General features: G+C 37.8%; 1 protein-coding gene across 7 annotated transcripts in view; it reads left to right on the plus strand.

Annotated features, from left to right (window-relative positions):
- Nucleotides 1–19,491, plus strand: part of BANP (BTG3 associated nuclear protein) — a 125,032-nt gene that overhangs the window by 20,337 nt on the left and 85,204 nt on the right. For all 7 annotated transcript variants that reach the window (XM_010001097.1, XM_010001096.1, XM_010001102.1 and 4 more), the window contains one exon: nucleotides 12,354–12,593. In XM_010001097.1, coding sequence (XP_009999399.1) covers nucleotides 12,354–12,593 — 240 coding nt within the window. The remainder of the gene's footprint in view (nucleotides 1–12,353; nucleotides 12,594–19,491) is intronic.

Genomic DNA, 19,491 nt, shown 5'->3' on the forward strand with positions numbered 1-19,491 from the left:
CATGCAACCTGCAGGATTCCTGCTGAAACATTGTTTTGGGAAAATAAATGCCTTCTCTGGGAAATAAGTCTACTTCGTCCATCTCCTCCTGTAACATATTATGCCAGTCTGCTTGTCTAATTCTTATGAATGAAAAGCAGTTGCTTAGAGCAACTGTAAACAGTTTTTATAAGGAAATTTTGTATTAAATACAGACTAACAGGATAGCACGTAGTGTCAGATTTTTCTGAAAATCCTCCAAGTCTTGGGCACAGAAATCAAATGTGGTGAAGTCTTAAGAATTTTAAACTAGCTTTATAAAGACAGATTGGGTGTGAACAGGTGAGAATACAATTAGTGGGTAAGCATTGATGCTAGGTAGCCTGAAGCTGAGTATTGAAGAGTGCATTCAGAGATTGCAGAACTGACTGTAACAATTCTGGATGGTAAATTTAATGTATAAATGAGACATTTTCAGACTTTGATACTTAGAAAACTTAAAAGTCAGTCTACTGAAAGTCTCATGCACCAAAGGTTGTTTCCTAAAATGTTGTTCTAAGGCATTTGAATCTAGGATTCCTTGGCTTTTATACTCATGCAACATGCACATTTCATAAAGAGGGTTTAGGTTCTGTCCTGTATGTAAGTTCTGACACAGAGTTGCTTCTGAAGGGTATTTCATTTTGAGTCCATGGGGAACTAAAGGAGACTGAGGCTGTCTGAGACATTCCTCTCAAAAAAAATCATTGGATTGCAGATCATGCTGATATTGCCATATGAAAATACATTAAAATGTACTCTTTGTGGAGGTCTGTTAATGTGTCCTATAGCTCTGTGCTAGCTATGCTAGAAACAAAGTTTCTAACAATAGGAGGGTGTTTGTTGTATAATGCCCCTTTTGACTTAGTGGTTTGGCTTAGACAAATGTGATGTTGGCCTTCTATGCCATTGTTGTATATGTAAATTTTGAAGAAACAGGTAATCCATTAATGTCTTCACATCTGATTTTCTTCAGACCTTTAGAACACTCATCCATTAAAAAAATCTGAGATTGATGAATGCCTTGGGAATCAGATTAGTAATCCCCCTCACCTACCTCCTCTTGCCCTCATGAAGATGAGAGGTCTGCTTGCACGGAAGGAATGCAAAGCAAACTAGCCTGCAGTGTGTCACAGAAATTAAATCATTAATAAAGGAAGTGATGAAGAATAATAGGTCTGTTGTACAGACTCATGTTCTTCAGCAGTAAAAGGCAAAAGTTGCAGCACCCATCAGCTTGCTTTCATCGGCTGTGAAACAATTCTGAGTGACTTTGAGTTGCTCAATTGATCTTAAAATCCGAGAGGGTGGAGGATGTTGCACTTCAGCCCTTAAACACTGAGGCCAAACACCAGGTTTTCAGTTGGAATCTCATCTGTCATCTGGTGTCTGGAAAGCAAAACTAAACAGTGTTTATAATTGGGCTTTAGCTGACTTTGGATATGGGAGTGACCTCTGGATGTTTTCAGAATTTAGTGAATACTTCTATATAAAGGCATTGTTTGCTGTCTGCTGGCTGTTTTCAAAGAGCATTTAATCATGGAGGGTAGTTTAAAAAATACTAGTGTTACTGCCTTTCTATTTCTGAAAAACAATTATACAGAAGCATGGAGCCCAGTTGCTGGCTCCAGTAATGGTCTAGAATAAGGGTTTGATTTTTTCCAACTGAACACTGTGACTTTATTCCACTTTCAGTTGTGTATTCCTCTTTCTTCATGTGCAGTAAGGCATAAACTCTCTTTTCTTGGAGCAACAATTACTTGATAATTTCCTTTTCAGAAAACTGGAAATGCTCATCCATTTTACAGATGTAGTTATTCTGTTGGGACATGTTGATTTTAAGATACAATGTCTTTGAACTGAAGGCACCTAGAGATACTGAATCTCTCATTTTTGTGAAATTTTGTGAATTTTTTCCACATTTCACTTTGGAATAATTCATGTCCTTTCACATGGGGATGATAGGAGAAATATCAACACCTGATGTATTAATTGGTCTGCAGTTCTAAAAGTGGTGTTCATGAAGTAATCTTGCCCAGTTGAAAAGAAAACCCAGCAAAAATAGAATTGTTCTGTATTGAATTACCAGTGTAAAATCAAATTAAAATAGTCTAGAAAGCTGACTAAGTGATTCACTATTAATGTCATATTTTTGGCATAGAAAATATCAAATGTATCCTTATTCAGCCAATTAAGAAATAGTGTTTTTTCATTTAACTTGCTATTTTACCCCATGGATATTAATAAATGTCAAAAGTGATTAGACTGTTGCTCTGAATGCATATGTTAGTGGGTCTTTTCTGCTCTGTGGCAGCCCAAGTGGATCTTCTGGGGAAATGAGCAGTTGTTATAGGTGTATAAACAGTAGTGTAAATACATAACCATGTGCTTTAGATGTAAAATTACTTTCCTACAAATGGGAGGATAATTTAATACTAAGATTAAAGCTCAAAACTATGTTTTACCCAACTTCACTTTTAAGAAGATATCTTCCTCCAGAAATACTGAAGGAGTTGAATGCCACTGATCCTCTCAGACTTTAAATGGGAATGGGACATGAGTTTAAAACTGATTCGCTTTGCATCTTCAGTTTCTGGAGATCTGAATTGAAGCCTTCATTTAAATCCGAAGTAAAAAATATAAATATTTATTTACTGTGCTGAAACAAGGTACTGAATGAAGATGTCCAGATTTGACCCACTACTGAGCTCACAGTTCAGTAGAAGTGAAAAAGCAGAGAGGTCTTAAAACATGCAGTGATCTATTCTGGTAATTCAAGTGCTCAATCAATGCTAAAATGTTAATTGTAAGCACTGTCCATAAGGTCTAATTAACTGAATAATTGTCCATCTAAGAGCATATATCAATGCAGTTTTAAAAGGTCCTTACTTTAACCAAGAGTAATTTTTCAAACTCTTTTGCATAATTATCTTAGTTATAATCTTAGCTAAGAAGTTCTATTTTGGAAGAGCTTTTGGAGAGTTGCTCAGACAGTTGTGAAACTGTCCTTACCTGTCCTTACTGTCTGGTTAACCTTCCTCTTCTCTTTCTGTCTCTGGAAACATCAAAGCTAGTTGGGTAACTCAGGTGTTGTGGCAGAAAAGCAGCTCAGCAGTTGACATCAGGAGACACACCTTGGTGTTTTCATCCAAATGTTTTCTTTCTGACATGTGGCTTTTTGCAATTGGAAGGACTCAACTGTTCCCATGTTTTTAGAAGTCTTTTGTGAGGTTGTTAATCTCTGAATAAGTCTGTTCCAGCAGAGGGAGAGCACTAAATGTGTTACAGCATGACCTGTCAAACTCATATACAAACCATTTTACTGTGCCAGTATCTCAGAATTGGGATAGAGGCTAGTTTTCTGAAAGGTTTTGGTAGATAAAAAAACATGTAAATATAATGAAAATTAATGTCTTTGCTGTGTTCTTCTCAGGCACTGTATGATTATTCTTCAATGTGCAGGAAACCTGCATTTAAAAATGCAGGGAACTTTCCTTGTTCATTATCCTACTCCCCCCCCCAAGTGTGGATCATACATCTTTCTCTTTTAATCGAATAAGAAACAAACATTTATCACTAAGAGGTGTTTAAAGTAAATGTCAGCAAATGATAGATGTGGTTTTGATGTTTCAAAAGTCCATTTAATTTTGAATGTGTTTTTTTCTGCTCTGTGGCAGCCCAAGTGGATCTTCTGGGGAAATGAGCAGTTGTTATAGGTGTATAAACAGTAGTGTAAATACATAACCATGTGCTTTAGATGTAAAATTACTTTCCTACAAATGGGAGGATAATTTAATACTAAGATTAAAGCTCAAAACTATGTTTTACCCAACTTCTCTTTTAAGAAGATATCTTCCTCCAGAAATACTGAAGGAGTTGAATGCCACTGATCCTCTCAGACTTTAAATGGGAATGGGACATGAGTTTAAAACTGATTCACTTTGCATCTTCAGTTTCTGGAGATCTGAATTGAAGCCTTCATTTAAATCCAAAATAAAAAATATAAATATTTATTTACTGTGCTGAAACAAGGTACTGAATGAAGATGTCCAGATTTGACCCACTACTGAGCTCACAGTTCAGTAGAAGTGAAAAAGCAGAGAGGTCTTAAAACAGCAAACATGCAATGATCTATTCTGGTAATTCAAGTGCTCAATCAATGCTAAAATGTTAATTGTAAGCACTGTCCATAAGGTCTAATTAACTGAATAATTGTCCATCTAAGAGCATATATCAATGCAGTTTTAAAAGGTCCTTACTTTAACCAAGAGTAATTTTTCAAACTCTTTTGCATAATTATCTTAGTTATAATCTTAGCTAAGAAGTTCTATTTTGGAAGAGCTTTTGGAGAGTTGCTCAGACAGTTGTGAAACTGTCCTTACCTGTCCTTACTGTCTGGTTAACCTTCCTCTTCTCTTTCTGTCTCTGGAAACATCAAAGCTAGTTGGGTAACTCAGGTGTTGTGGCAGAAAAGCAGCTCAGCAGTTGACATCAGGAGACACACCTTGGTGTTTTCATCCAAATGTTTTCTTTCTGACATGTGGCTTTTTGCAATTGGAAGGACTCAACTGTTCCCATGTTTTTAGAAGTCTTTTGTGAGGTGGTTAATCTCTGAATAAGTCTGTTCCAGCAGAGGGAGAGCACTAAATGTGTTACAGCATGACCTGTCAAACTCATATACAAACCATTTTACTGTGCCAGTATCTCAGAATTGGGATAGAGGCTAGTTTTCTGAAAGGTTTTGGTAGATAAAAAAACATGTAAATATAATGAAAATTAATGTCTTTGCTGTGTTCTTCTCAGGCACTGTATGATTATTCTTCAATGTGCAGGAAACCTGCATTTAAAAATGCAGGGAACTTTCCTTGTTCATTATCCTACTCCCCCCCCCAAGTGTGGATCATACATCTTTCTCTTTTAATCAAATAAGAAACAAACATTTATCACTAAGAGGTGTTTAAAGTAAATGTCAGCAAATGATAGATGTGGTTTTGATGTTTCAAAAGTCCATTTAATTTTGAATGTGTTTTTGCTGTAGTTTTGGAGTACTCGGTTTAAACAAAGTTGTGCATTTTTTTTTAATCTTGAACTTTCTAATTAGGCTTAAGCATGATGAGTAATTGATTAATGAAAAATATTTTTAAATCATTTGGGCCTTGTGTCTATGTGCATGTTATTTTTTTTTAATGAATTGTCATAGATCTTCAGAAACTTACAGGAACTTACTTGTCTGCTTCTGTTTGTGAGGATTTAGTTGCCATGTGTGTTAAGTTGTTGATAGTGCAGGGACTTGTCCATCTGTCCAGCTGTGACTGGGAGGGAGCTGATGTGTTTTGAATTGTGCAGAACTGAACAACTTCAATGTCATGGGCACCCTCCAACTTTGGACAGTTCAGTGTCTTATGCAAAGCAGTGATAGCACAGGAAGAGGTTTCATTATTTTCACTGATGTGGTTTTGGAGTGGGAGAATTATAAAGTTCTATATGCTAAACATGCTGAAATGTGTTGGGTTTTTTTAATAGTTGTGTGGGAGTTTGTGTGCTAAATGATGTGATGGCACTTTTCTATTTTTCTCTTCAGCTATCAGATATTATACTTGCACTTTTAGGGTGGTAGTAGGAGAAAAAGTTTAGACTTACTTTTGAGGAGACACTATCTGTGCTTTGTAGAATTCCTGTACATTTTTAAAGGTCTGTAAAGTCTGCATTATATTTCTCCAACCTAGAATGATATTTAGAATCCTTCTTGCACAGAACTTGCATCACAAAGTGATTCTTTAGGCCTTCATATCTCTGAAGAGATCAGTACTAGTTGATAATGGCCTAACGAGAGGCCCCTTGTATATCCCAGTCCGGGAAAACTTCCCTCCTAACATTGTGGTGCTCCTTTGGATTTCGCCTCCCACTGCAAAAAAGTCCTGTGAACAACATTAGATCCACACTAGTTTAAAGTTACAGAAGTTTTAAACCTATGATATTAAGTACCTATATTATTTTCTAACTTTAATGAATTCTTTAGTACTGGTATGTGGCTGTAATCCTGTCAAGGGTTGGTTTTCATTTGACTAAGCTATAACCTGGCAACCATCTGCACTTAATGCTCACCACAAATCTGTTAAAAAATATTCTGACATTCTCAAATATATTTTTCTAAACTTTTTAACTTATGACTTTGAGCATTAAAATACAATTTAAAATATTTAATCTGTGACTTAGAGTACAAACAAGAGGAGCATCTGTTCCTAAAAGATTAATGCACATTATGTTATCCTTTTAAGTCTTTCACAATAGAGTTACTGTCCTAATTTTAATGTGGAAGAAAAAAAAAAAAAGCAGGACCTCTCATCTTTGTGGTATAAGAATGTCCCATTCAGCATTACTGGGCTGCTCTAAAAGCAGATATATTTAAAAAAGGTTCATGCTAAAGCCAAAACTGTGAGATTGTTCAGAAAGAAACACACTGTACTTCCTATCTCCCAAGAATGTGAAGTGCTCTTGAACAGAGCTCCATGAACGCTGTTTTTAAGAGAGATAAAATGGCATGATCCATTGATTTAGAATCTGGTTTAGTGAACTTTCTACTTGATAGACTGACAAATGATGTTTGGCACCATATGTGATAGTTTTGTATCATGTCTGCTTTCTCTGCATTCCTTTTGCTGCATTTTAAGACTATCAAAAATACAGAATTAGAAACATAAATGTATTTTTTGAGAAGGGAAAACTGGTCTGCATAGTGTGCTAATTAAAGGATGAATAATAGTTTTCCAAAGAAAATTGTTCAGTTACGTATTATCTTTTGAACTTTGCATCTGAAACAGTCATTTTACAGTAATAGTATTAAATAGTGCTCAGACTTGGCTTTCCAAATGTGAATCCAAGCAGCTATTTGTGCGTGGCCCAGACTTATCTGTCTATGGGATTTTCCAGTTCACTGTAAGATCAAATCTCACACGTTATGTGATCACTTGCAGCACTTTTGCTTTTCCTGCCAAGCTCCTTATGACCTGATGCAGACAGCAAGAATAAACTTTTAAATAGCAGACCTTTTGTACCCTAAAAAGTATTACATATGGCAGATGTGAAGACACTGATGAGACTTCAAGAGCCTTGGTGATGTGTTAAAGCTGAAAAATAACCCGATAGGAATTGAACTGCTTTGATTTTATTATTGTGAGCAAACAAAGAGCAATGGTGTCTTCCAGGTATGGGTCACGGTGATGATGGGAGTTAACTATCTGGCCCACTGTATAAAATTAAATATACTAAAGAGGTGATAAACACAAAAATTGGAAAATCTAAATTAGAAATCTGATTTTCTGACATGAAACATATTTCCTAAAGGTTTAAAAGCCCTGTAAATTCACACATTCTAATTTTCTCCATCTTATCTGGATTGTTTTTTGGCTGATTGTTGTAAATTACAGATGATTGCATAGTCTTCATTTTCTCCTTCTTTGAGTTAATTCCCTGGCCTTCCATGTGTCACAGAATAAATGAATCTCATCTTTCCCTCATGGATGTAACCATGTTTTGGAATGGAGGCCTTATTTTTACAATGCCTATGATGTTATGCTGAGGCTTCTCTGCACACCATGGTGCTTTTCTGGGCATGCTTTGGTACTGCATGCTTATGAATGTTCTTTCATGCTGTGTTTCCTCTTAGGGAACTAAAGAAACTGTGAGTGCAGGAGAGTGCAGGATGAGTTTTCAGAATCTCTGGCATAGTGCACCAGTCTCTGACGTGGGACCTCAGATGTTAACTGGAACTGTCTCCAGTAGCCAAATCCTTTGTGCTTTACAGATTATACCTGAAGCATGAGATTCTTGTGTCTTTCTTCTATATTTACATGAAATTTAAACCTATTTTTCTCCCCCATGAGAACAGTCAGGCAAAAAAAAATTGTATGTCCAGGGTTTCTGATGCTTGTGGCTGTGTGTGTTGTATACTTCCTTTGGCCAGAATTCTCAGTGTCTTAACTGCTTTCTGTAGTGGGAGGAGGTTTGATGAACATAGCTTTAAAGCTAGTTCTTGAACCTTTCTGTTAGCACAAACTTGAAGTCACATTGCTGGATTTGTAGGTTCCTGCATAGCCTGATTGTCACCCTGTCCTTGATATTTAATGATTGTTGGTTAATACAGTCAGAGCTCTGTAAGCTCTGTCAGTTAATCACAACCTCTGGCAACTCTTGCAGGGACAAAGGTCTCGGGCTAATTGACAGAAGTTTATTTAAAAAGATGATGTTGAATCTTCTAGACATCAGCCAAAAGATGATTTAATTTCTCTAGAAATGGGGGTTTATTTTTGTAGGTTAGAACTTTTTGTTAAGGCTAATGGATCTCCCTGCCTTTGTACAGCAGCTAGCTGGTGTCTTTCTCTGCTGAGAATGCCAGATTTGCACCCAGCCTTGGGAGTAAAATAAACACAACTACCTGGAATAATGGAACATGTTACTTTGGGTGTTTATGTGGGCAGATGTTTCCTTTTGGCTTTGCTTGTTTTAAAGGAATGATGGACAGCATCTAGTGAGAAGGTGGAGCTTAACTTTGCTCCTGGTCTTACTGCTAATGCCCAGATGTCAAACCAGGGGAGTGTAGCCCAGTGGAAAGACCAGAGGTAACAATTAAGTGTTTGTCATCTCCCTGGGCAAGGAAACACAGATGTGGAGAGCAAGTCTGAAAGCCAGAGTGGCTCTAGTTTGTATTCTCTTGGCACAGGTTTTCTTGACAGTCCCCTTAGAACTGGCTCCTCCTGTCTCCATAGAAATGTGGGTGTGCACGCAGCCCCTGCTCCCCTTGCATTCTTGCATGTGCCTCCTGGAAGGGTCAGCTGTCTTTTGAGATAAAAGAATGGGACTTAATGCAGTAAAAAAGACTTGAAAACAGCAGTGAAATGTGATGTAGTTCTGGAGTCACTAGAATGGAGATAAAGGCAAATTTTCTGATCTAAAAAAACTCAAAACAAACCCACAACAGTGAAGAAGAGCTAGAAATTAGTCTGTCATAGAAATCAGCTTCTTAGTACAGAGAGATCAGATAAAAAAAGTCAGAATTTTAATACTGGGAGTAGAAATGATCAAGAGCCACTTCTCTAAGACAACATTTGGAGTAAGGAAATTCAAGGAAGTACCTTTCCACACAGCACTCAAAATGTAGGAAGGCCATTAGGAAAATCAATGAAAGAAAAATTCTTTAGGGCTAAACAGAACAGGTGTGTGATTTCCTGAGTAGCAGATAAGCATATGCTTTTTTATGCTTTATTTTTAAGAAAAGTGTGTTCTTTGACCTGTTTTTTTCCTCCTCAGCCCGTCACACTATTTGTATTTTTTAAGCCTCTAAGGAACAGAAACAGCTGTGTATGGTTGTTCAGTGTTTAGTGGAGTCCTGACTCAGTATCTGGATATTGCAATGTATGTACTAAATAACCTGCCTCATCTAGAGTCTATCTAGATGTTGTGTATAATGTCTGATAATACACTTAAAGAACCATTTCAGTAAGCATTAAATGATGTTTGACTGCCAGCAGCTTCAAGTGGTGCAGCTTTAATCATTGCTGTCTATGTACTTAATTGTTCAGGGAAAAACTCCCAGTCTTTATTCCTCGTTCCTTATTCACTCTTCTTCCTTAGCAGGCCACTTGTTCAGAGCAGTTCTGCCTCCTTCATAACTGGAACTAAACTTCCTCTTTTCACCAGTTTTTTGTGTGCCAATCTCACTGTATTTGCTCTATGCAAAGTGCCAGATGCGTTAGCAGATGGGTAGGAATTATTTTTATGTAAGATAAGGAATAGTTTAGCTTTTGTGCCCTGAAGTAGCTGCAGTGAGTCAGTAGAGTCATGGTTAAATTCAGTCATGCAAGTTCCTCTTCATACAAAATGATTATAAAGCAAATTCCCTTTCTGTTGAAGCTTTTAAAGCAGGAGGAAAATGCAAAAGATAATTTACTATGAGGCTTGTGTTCATAGGTCACAATAACAAGATAGTGTCTTTTTTTTTTCCAGGCTGTTAGCAATAAAAGAACAGTTGCATGTGGTAAAAACAGTATGTTCTGGACTCCATGCCAGGAAAAAAAAAAGGAGATTATTTTGCAAATTGAAAAAAAAATGTAATTCATGTAGACTGATAGCATTTGTTGAACAAAATGACAGGTGAAAGGTGTTCCCATAAGTATTAGTAACTCTTAATAGTAATTCTGTAACTGGTAAAGCAGTTAAGATTTTTATAGGATGTAGAATAATTTACACTGAGTTCCTTTTCTTTGAAAAACTTCCACATTTTTCCATATTCCATATTGCTTTGCCCACTCTGCCCAAATTTGTATAAAACAGTGAGTTTATCTTCAGGAACAGACTGTTGTTTTCCCTGATAATGTTAACCAGACTTGTGGTGAGGCCAGACAGTGGCGTTCAAAACAAGTCATAATTAATCTGAACCACCTCATTTTAGAGATGACACTTGGTTCTGTGAGCAGAAAACAGCCAGTGTGCCCTATTGCATAGTTGAGGATAAAAAGTAAGGTTCAAATAAAATATAGATGTAAAAAAAAATTGCAAGTGTATAAAAATATATTCAGACGGGAGCATTAAGTTCTGATTTAAACAGAAGAGTGAGGGACTAGCTGCTCCATAGATCAGCAATCAATATTTTTTCCATACAAATTCTTATAGTTGATAATCTGATGTTTCTAATGATCTATTAGTACTGCATAATCCAACACTTGTTTCATCCTCTCATTATTCATTGCAATGAACTTGCATCTGACATGTGGTATGACTCAACCCAAAGGTCATGTCAGAAAAGTGGTTTTTAGTGTTTGACTTGCTTTTATGTTACATTTTATTCTATACTTCTGGCTTGTAGTCCAGTCAAATGCAGGCTGCTTAACCTGTACCAGTACCTGGAAATAAAGATGCTGCTGGCTCAGGGGTCCTGGTCAAGGTGAAAAGGATACGTTCCTCTGTCTGAATTTTCACTCTATTTTGTGACTAGAAGGGCTATGGAAAACAGGAATTTGTAAATTTGTATATACCATGAAACTCTAACTGCATTTCATGAAAGATAAATCATGTAACTGACTGATTTGTTTACATTTCTCCCCTACTGAGGGTGTGTGAAACAACAATGAATCTCTAATATGCAAGGGCCGAGTGACTCTCAAGTCAGGAAACATTGTTTTAGTCCACAAAATTGAGCAAACATAGAAATCATATCCAAATGGTTTGTGTCAGTGGCCATTGGAATAGAACTGGAATGTCATATCCAGTTCCTATTAGCATTGTCAAGGTTGGAACTCCACATTTTGATTTTATCTGGAATGAGTCTCACACTAGGTCCTGTGTTGCATCCTGCACTTCACTAGGGATTCATTGTCCTGAGGAGCTCTGTTCTCCTTTCTGCTTAGTCTTGGATCCACCAACTTCTGGCATTGTCTCCAAAGAATAAATTCCAGTAAGGACTTAGTATTCCTCTTGAAATGAATAGGAGATTTTTTTCCTGCCTAAAATGAGTGGTGGGGACAGAAATAAAAAAATCCTGTTTATATACGAAATGTGTGTCCATCCACAGGAGAAGCTAGATGTGGTTCTGCTGCCAGTGCCCTTGCACTTGAAGAGTACAGAAGGGCCAATGCACTTGGCAGATCATTAGTGACTAATGCATTATCTTTGTGCTGGGCCTGCTCCTTGGTAAACTGTGCATTTAGAAATAATGCAGCCTGAAGAAAGACCGAAATTTTGACTGAGATCTCTGGCTACATTTGGAATGATTGTTACTGCTTGAAATACCCTTTTCAAGTGATGAAGTTACTGCTCACTATTGATTATGAGTTCTTAAACTTATAATCTAGTTTAGAATAATTTTAATCTGATTCTCTTGGGGAAAAACATGGTTCAAAGCTGTTAGCTTCTTGAAATAAGCTGTGCTTTGAGGAGTTTGAGGGTGCAGTCATCTTCATTATTGGGGTAAGACTGCCTTGATGGATGAGAACACTGTGACCATAGTGTGCTCTGCTCTTTATGCTGTTGACTTCTAGTGTTAAACACTTTAGGAAGATACCTAAGAGCAAGTGAGACATCTGGACTAATTGCACCAGTTCCTCATGTAGGCCAGAACATTCCTGGCAGTAACTTTTGGTCACCATTGCTGTGGGTTTGAGAATAACTTTTATCTGTAGCAACTCCTGAGAGCCTCTTGGTCGTGCTGAATTTTAAAGAAATTTATGGAGACTGAAGAAAACAGGAGGAGCTCATGATAACTTAGGTAGTGTTGACTGTAGCTTGAACCTGACTGTTTCATTCTGTGCCACAATTAGAATTTCCACAATCTCTGTTTTTAGAGGATTACCCCAATGGGACGTGGCTGGGAGATGAAAACAACCCCGAGATGCGGGTGCGTTGCCCCATCACCCCTGCTGACATGCTGCACATCAGCACCAACTGCCGCACGGCTGAGAAGATGGCACTGACCTTGCTTGACTATCTCTTCCACCGGGAAATTCAGGCCATCTCCAACCTCTCGGGCCAGGGGAAGCATGGGAAGAAGCAACTTGATCCTCTCATGATTTACGGGATTCGTTGTGAGTATAATACTGAAACTTCTGGGCTTACACTGTGTAGATGAGTCAGGAGGTGTCTGCTACTTCCAGAGCAGAATGGGGCATGTGGTGCTGTTGCCAGATGGATGCTTTGTTAGCTTTCTTTTTTAGAGCAGGAGTTCTAATGGGCTGGTTTAATTTAGTTGCAGGTTCTACCAGAGATTCCTTAAACTTGAAATCTGAATTCAGATTTCTTTGTAACTACCAGGTGTGAGCACACTAAGGGAAGGAAATATCAGAGAAATGCTACTCCCTGAACACATAATAAAGCAAAGTTACATATATAAATATTGTTCAAGTGTTCAAAACAGTATGGTCTTGAATCCTAGTTTTTTTACTTCCTATTTATGTGTATTATTTCAAAAGAGTTGCTGACATTGAGATGGAGGAAATTTGGCTTCTCTACAATAGGAGATGAAATACCATAAAGTCTTTGGATTCATAACACAAATGCATATGATGCTCATGCCCTTCTGTCTGCTCCAGTGTGCATGAGTCTTTGGGTTATTAAAGCTGTTATGCAGTTATGAACAGATACTACTTATTTTGAAGAGTCATTTTTTGGCAATTTAAAAGGAATCAAATGTGCTTTGTATCTTAACATCACAGGCATAGCCTACCATGCCTCCAGGTAAGAGCTGGAAGTGGAAAGAACAGTCTGGACATACCCATCTTGCTCTGATATAGTGACTTGTAATAGAGGGTTACTCAGGGCATACACTGAGAGCAGTCAGCTCTGTTCCATGTGCTATGGTGGAAATATTTTCAAGCAAAGGAGGTACATGAGGGCCTCTTCAGCAGCCCAGCATCTGACGTGTGTGTAGCTCTTGTGTGATACCTCTGCTATGAATGCAAAGAGGAATCATATGTCACTGATATTGTGGAATTAAGAGTGAGTCTAAAAATGACAAACTTTACTAATTGAGCTAGATTGGAATACACCAGAAGATCTTACTGTTAAAAGATTCTTTACAGTCACAGTTTATGTAGGTCACCAATGGATTAGTAGAATGGGAATAATTTGTTGTACTAGTGTTTTGTATGCAGCTGCCAGTTTGAAATAGCAATTAAGGCTTAAGAACATAGCCAGAAAGCTTGTTCTGAAGGGTGTTTGAAGAATTTGATGTTTTGCTTTCATGCTTCTGCTAGAGCAATGTGTTTTAGAGTTATGAGGAAGAAAATATGAAGAGTGTTTGCTGGTAGGACTGCTGGGCTTTCTTTACACTGAACTGAGCTGAGTCCTATTGACCTGCTCTTGTTTCTAGTGATTCGTTGGCTGTCTTGGGGAAACTGATGGGCAAAACTGACCCATTCAGTTTGCTGCATTAGGCCAGTATTTATCTTGTTACACACCTGAAGCAGAAGACCTCAGGGTTCTTCTGCAAATATATTAAATATGTATTTTTCAGGGAGCTTATGATTTAAAAGAATTTTGATCTCCAAAACCTTTTTATCTGTTGATCTCACTGATGTAAATGACCGTGTTCCATTATGTTTTTAACACTTAGTTTTTTGTTGGCAATAGGTTTTAGAAACATGAAGAATTAAATCTTACTCTGATATCAAAGGAAGTGACTAGCAGCCCTTTTCCCCATCACTTAAATTTGTGAGCAAAACCAAGTGAGGTTATAAATACTTGTGTAGGAAGAACAGAGTTTTGAAATTGTGAGCATGGGAAAGGAAATGTGCTCATGTGACTGAAGGCTCAAGTGATAGTGTCACTTATATGAGGCATTCTGACCATGAAGAGATGGGATTATAGAAGTGATCTGTGCAGTTGGAAAAGGTCTGTAATGGCAGAAATGTAACAGCAGTGGATCATAAGCAGCCACATTCTGAATGATGGACACAGAAACCACTGTCTGTGTCTCTGATGTCATAATCATGGTTTGGAAAGTTTGGGATCCAGGTATCTGAAACATACCTTTATTCCTTCTTTGTGTTGACTAGCATGTTGCTTTTTTTTTTTGGGAACCAGTCCATAACACAGTAGGGATTATATGTGTCTTCTGGAACAAACACACCCTGTGTGAATCTGACCAGAGTTTACTTTTTTTGGGTACCTAAATGTTGATGGTAATTGAGATTTGCCATCAGTGATGACAAAGAATCCTGTGGCAGCAAATGAAGAGAATTCATGTAGAGTTGATGAAGCAACACATTTAATAGTAACAACGTTGGTCCAGAAATGATTATTTCATGTAATAACTTGGTGTCATCACTGTGTATAATTGAGCTGAAATGGAATTTGATTTCAGTAGCCTGAATTTGCTATGATGTGAGTGAGCATATGGGTGGCTCATTCCTTCAAGGATGAGATTCTGGCCATGTTCAGTTCAGTGGCAGAACTCCTCTTGGGTTCAGGTGTGCCACAATTTCATCCCTAATGTTTCTCAGAGACATACTGGGAAGAGCCCTCCGAGCCTTATCCCCTTTATCTGTCCCCAGACCATCTGTTTTTCCTGGTGGTTTTCCATAAAAACTCACAAAAAATGAGTGCAGCACTGGCATGGGAACTAAATTAGATTGTTGTCCTAACAATGTGGTTTGCTTCTGCTCTGAGCAGTAATACTTTGCTGCATTATTTTAAATTTAAATGAAAAATCTCATGTCATCAGCCTTGCATTTGCCAATCATAGCTGGAAAAGCTCAAGCCAATGTAAAGGATTTTATTTTTTCTTCTGTTTCAAGTTTCTTCAAGTTTGCCAGTGGAAAGATATTCCCTCCTTTCTTTTTCTAGAGAGGAAAAGAAAACACCAACTAAATCTGTATTTAATATAGACAATATTTTGTAGAATATGCAGAAACTATAGAAAATTAAGAGATGTATGTTTATTGCAAATTCTTGATATAGTGCATAAGGTTGACCACAAGAGAGATGAAAGTTTATATTTGGAAGTATAAATTTTCACTTGTGGTATAAATTTGCTTGTGGAGTGGCAGTGGGATTGAAGAGAGTTTTTGGGCAAGAAACCAAAATGACTTAAACATACAAATGCCATTAAGTAGCTCATTACTTCAGCCCTAATAAAAATGTAGACATTTTCTGGTGAAATACGATATAAGAACATACAGAGTTGTAATTTTCTTTGTGGAACAGAAAATACAAGTTTAGCTCTTTCAATATTTTATCGTCATCTCCACAAATGAGTTAAAAAAAACAGATTTCCAAATTCAGTGTTCTGCATTTACAGGAAACTTTATAACAAAAAGGATGATTTAACATGTTGTCTTGGAAAAAATGAGGAGGGAATTTCTGAAGTTCATGAAAGCGAATCTGTCAGTAGATCTTATGCTGTTAGATAAGTAATTAAATGAAAACAAAATAACATTAGTTACATCCTGTGTGTCTAACTTTGTTAATATGTAGTATCTGTAAAAACCTCTTGTCATCTGCACATGTGTTTTTGCATTCTCACCAATCATTTGTTAACATGTTTGTCAGTTTTGGCTAATTATGACAAGAGGATAGAAGACCAGTGCTTACAAATTAAATGCAGAACAAGTGGTTGGGTAGAGGAAGGAAATACAAATTCACTAATTGCATTAATGGTGAGCTGTACCCTTAGTTCAGATTTATTACTGAGCAACAGAAATCCTCTTCTACTCCATTCAGTAATTTGTTGCTCAGGGAACAATTTATGCCTATTGAAATAACTGCCACATTAGGGACATGTTTGTTGTTAAAAAAACAAAACCAAAAACCTTCACCAAAACCCCCAGTGCCCACAGAGAAGAGGGCATCTGGTGAAAGATGGAGGTGTACTGGTATAGCCAAACTGTGCTGTTGAATTTTCCCATCTGCTTACAAGAGTACTCTGTAGAGGGAATTTTTGCTGATTTCCACTCATGAGTTAACATCTCCTTCATTCAGAATCTATCCCTGTCAAATAACATAGGAAAGAAGTGTTACCTGAAAACACCTTATGATAAAGTCTGAATTTTAGCTACATGGTACTCGATGTCTATTTTATTTCAGTTGGCACATTGCTTTACTTTTTAAAATGTAGAACAGAAAGAAAGTGGTAATCAAAGCTTGGTGTTCCTATTGTGTCATAATATTGCTTCCAGCAAAGATGAGGCCACTTTTCTACTGTCCCAGTTGAAAAAGATACTAATATACTTGGACAGAAGAGGAAAACATGGCTGGGTCCTCTTCAGAGAGCCATTCAGCTAGAGTAAAGCACTACCCTGCTGCAGAGAGTGACACTGCTTGAGGAGCAGACCACCTGTGTTGGTGTAATGGGGAACACATTTGGACTCCTGCTGGTTGGCGTAATAATGCCTGTCAGTAGGATCAGCCCGTGTGTGGGTGTTTAGATCCATGCACACAACTCAACATAGGTTGAGGCACTTAAAGCAACTTGTGTCACGTCAAGTGTGTGGATCACAGTAAATCACTGTTTCAGCTTTCATTGGCTTTTAATGAAGATTTTTATCTTAGTAGCAATGCAGGATAAACAATAAATACACCACACTTCTGTCTCTCCGAACCATTCTCATGCTTTTAGATACTGGAGGAATTACTGGCATGAAGTTGCTTCTCATGGACAAACTGCTAGCTCTGACGTTTCTCACCAGTGGATCTGTTTTATGAGATACTGCAGACTGTTGCTATCATATACAATGTTTTATATAAATAAACATTACAGTATGTTTTCATGGTTCCACTTAAAAAAACCCACCCTTTTTATTACTGTATTTTTATAAGCTATATCAATTTTTCCTTTTATATCCTTTTTTCCTTCCTAATCTTTGTATCCTTTTTTGTACTCTCTCTCTGTCTTCCTTTCATTTCCTGTTTATCATTCTGGGTTTTGTGTGTCTCACTTCTGAATATTGTGCTGGTCAGTAACTGTCCTAGTCTATGGTATACATACACATACAGGTTTAAAACTGTTACATCTAGATGCAACAGAGATTGCCACAAGTCTTGGTTATCAGCAATTGTAGACATGGATCTAGACCTTGGATTCCATCAGGAGACTGTTGGAGAACTTAAAAATGCAAAATGTTTCAATTTGCATTTTGTCCTTTCCCTTTAATATTTCATCAGCACTAGGAACTGGTCAGTTTCTGTAACTTGGATTGATGTGACCACATTGCTAATTGTTGTTTCAGTTCACCCCCCCTGACAGACCACCTAGCTCAAGAATCAGTCGTGCTCTGGGCACTCCAGAGATTTGGGGGGAAGAGGAATGGGTTGTTGGCTGTGCTCAAGCTAGTAATTTGTTAAGGATCTCTCATGTTTTCTGTTTAACCCGTGCTTCTGTTTCTTCATTCTATAGGACATTAACTCATCTTCCAAGCTATAATAGTCTGAAAAGAAGTTGTGTGGTTTGCAACCGTATGGATGAGCTAATTTTGTGGTTTCTGGAAATATTTTTTTGCCAACATATTCTTCCCCTAGTAATAAATACCATGGACTGTAGCTCTCTGGAAAGAAAAATTTGCTTCAGCCTGTTCCTTTGAGGATTGTGGTGTTATCAAATGCTGTAGCACATTTCTCCTCAACTGCCAGACCATGGCTTAGAGGAAGGACAAACTTTATTTGAGGCTTTGAAGGGTTGGGTATAAGCAGACAAGGCTTTGCCCAGTTCTGCAGCATCATGCCTGTGGCAGATGAGGAAGCAGGTTCTCCTGAGCTGTGTGCTATTTAAAACCTCTCCTCTGAATCCTACCAAGAGGACCATCTCCATCTGACCATTTCAGCAGAGCTGCTTTGAGGTTCATGCTGAAGTCCATAATGAGGGTGGTGACTGTTGTTAGGGCCACGAGAGGGAGGGAGAGTTTAAATCTCTCATACTCAAGAAGAGAGTCAGAAGCAAAGTCTGAGAGCTCAGCACATCTTTCAGTGGAGTCAGGTGAAAGGCAGCGTTTCTGTTCTGCTTTTCTCATCTCCAAAAAGCATTACTGTTCTTGTACAGCACCCCTGGGAAGGGCCTTGTGATGCAGCAGCGCTGCTTTTTGCAAACATGTTGTCTTCCTCAGAGCTGCAAAAGTCTGGCTGTGGTTCCAAATAGCTGCTTCTTTGTGAATCAATTAAATGCTGCCACATGGAGGGAAGTGATAACCCCTTTTGAGGCTAGGGAAGACGATAATATGAGAACCCATTGAGTTTATCTCAGCACCACAGTTCTCATAATGGCATCAGTGCTGGCACTTGCTTACTGACTTTATGTAAGCACCCTAATTTAATGCTGGCTGTTGTTTTCTTCTTTCCTGGGCACTTATGTTTATTTCAATTACTTTCCTGGCCAGTTGCTGTTTAATAAATTGAAATAAAAGCAGCAATTCTGAGAAAGGAAAAGAAACAGTTGGCAGTATGTTTTCACTCCTCACACTTCTCTTGTTGTTCTTGCCTTATACAAGCGATGAATTTAATTATCCATTCTTGACCATAAGCTGTTGCTTGTCCTGTCAATGGCAACTGTGATTGTGTGTAACTTGGTGGTGCATGATGCGCTGTTAAGTAAGCATTTGTGAGTTCACAGGCCCTGCAGAAAGAAGAAAATGAATTTAGTAGGTCACTTGGACCATCTCTTTCAAGTGGATGCAGGGCTGTTCTATCCCGTCAATACTTTTCCACTTTTGCCAGACTTATGTTAAGTATGTGCTTGAAGTGCCCTGGTCCTCACTTCTTGAGAGGCAGCTAAAACATTCAGATAAGACTGTGGGCACAAAAGCAGTTTTCTCACTGACTGTAAATGTTGCTTCATGAGGATATAACAAAAAGAGGGGCAAGCTGTGTAAGAAAGAAGTGCTCATTGGGAAAGTTACTGCTACAAATACAGTAACTGAGTTGAACAAGTGTTTTCTTTGTCCTCATGAAAATCAGTCTTGCATGGATTTCAGAAGTCTTTACATATTCAGACAAGCC

This window comes from Chaetura pelagica, unplaced genomic scaffold (assembly GCF_000747805.2).
Source record: "Chaetura pelagica isolate M959 unplaced genomic scaffold, ChaPel_1.0 scaffold227, whole genome shotgun sequence".
NCBI classification, from domain to species: Eukaryota; Metazoa; Chordata; class Aves; order Apodiformes; family Apodidae; genus Chaetura; species Chaetura pelagica.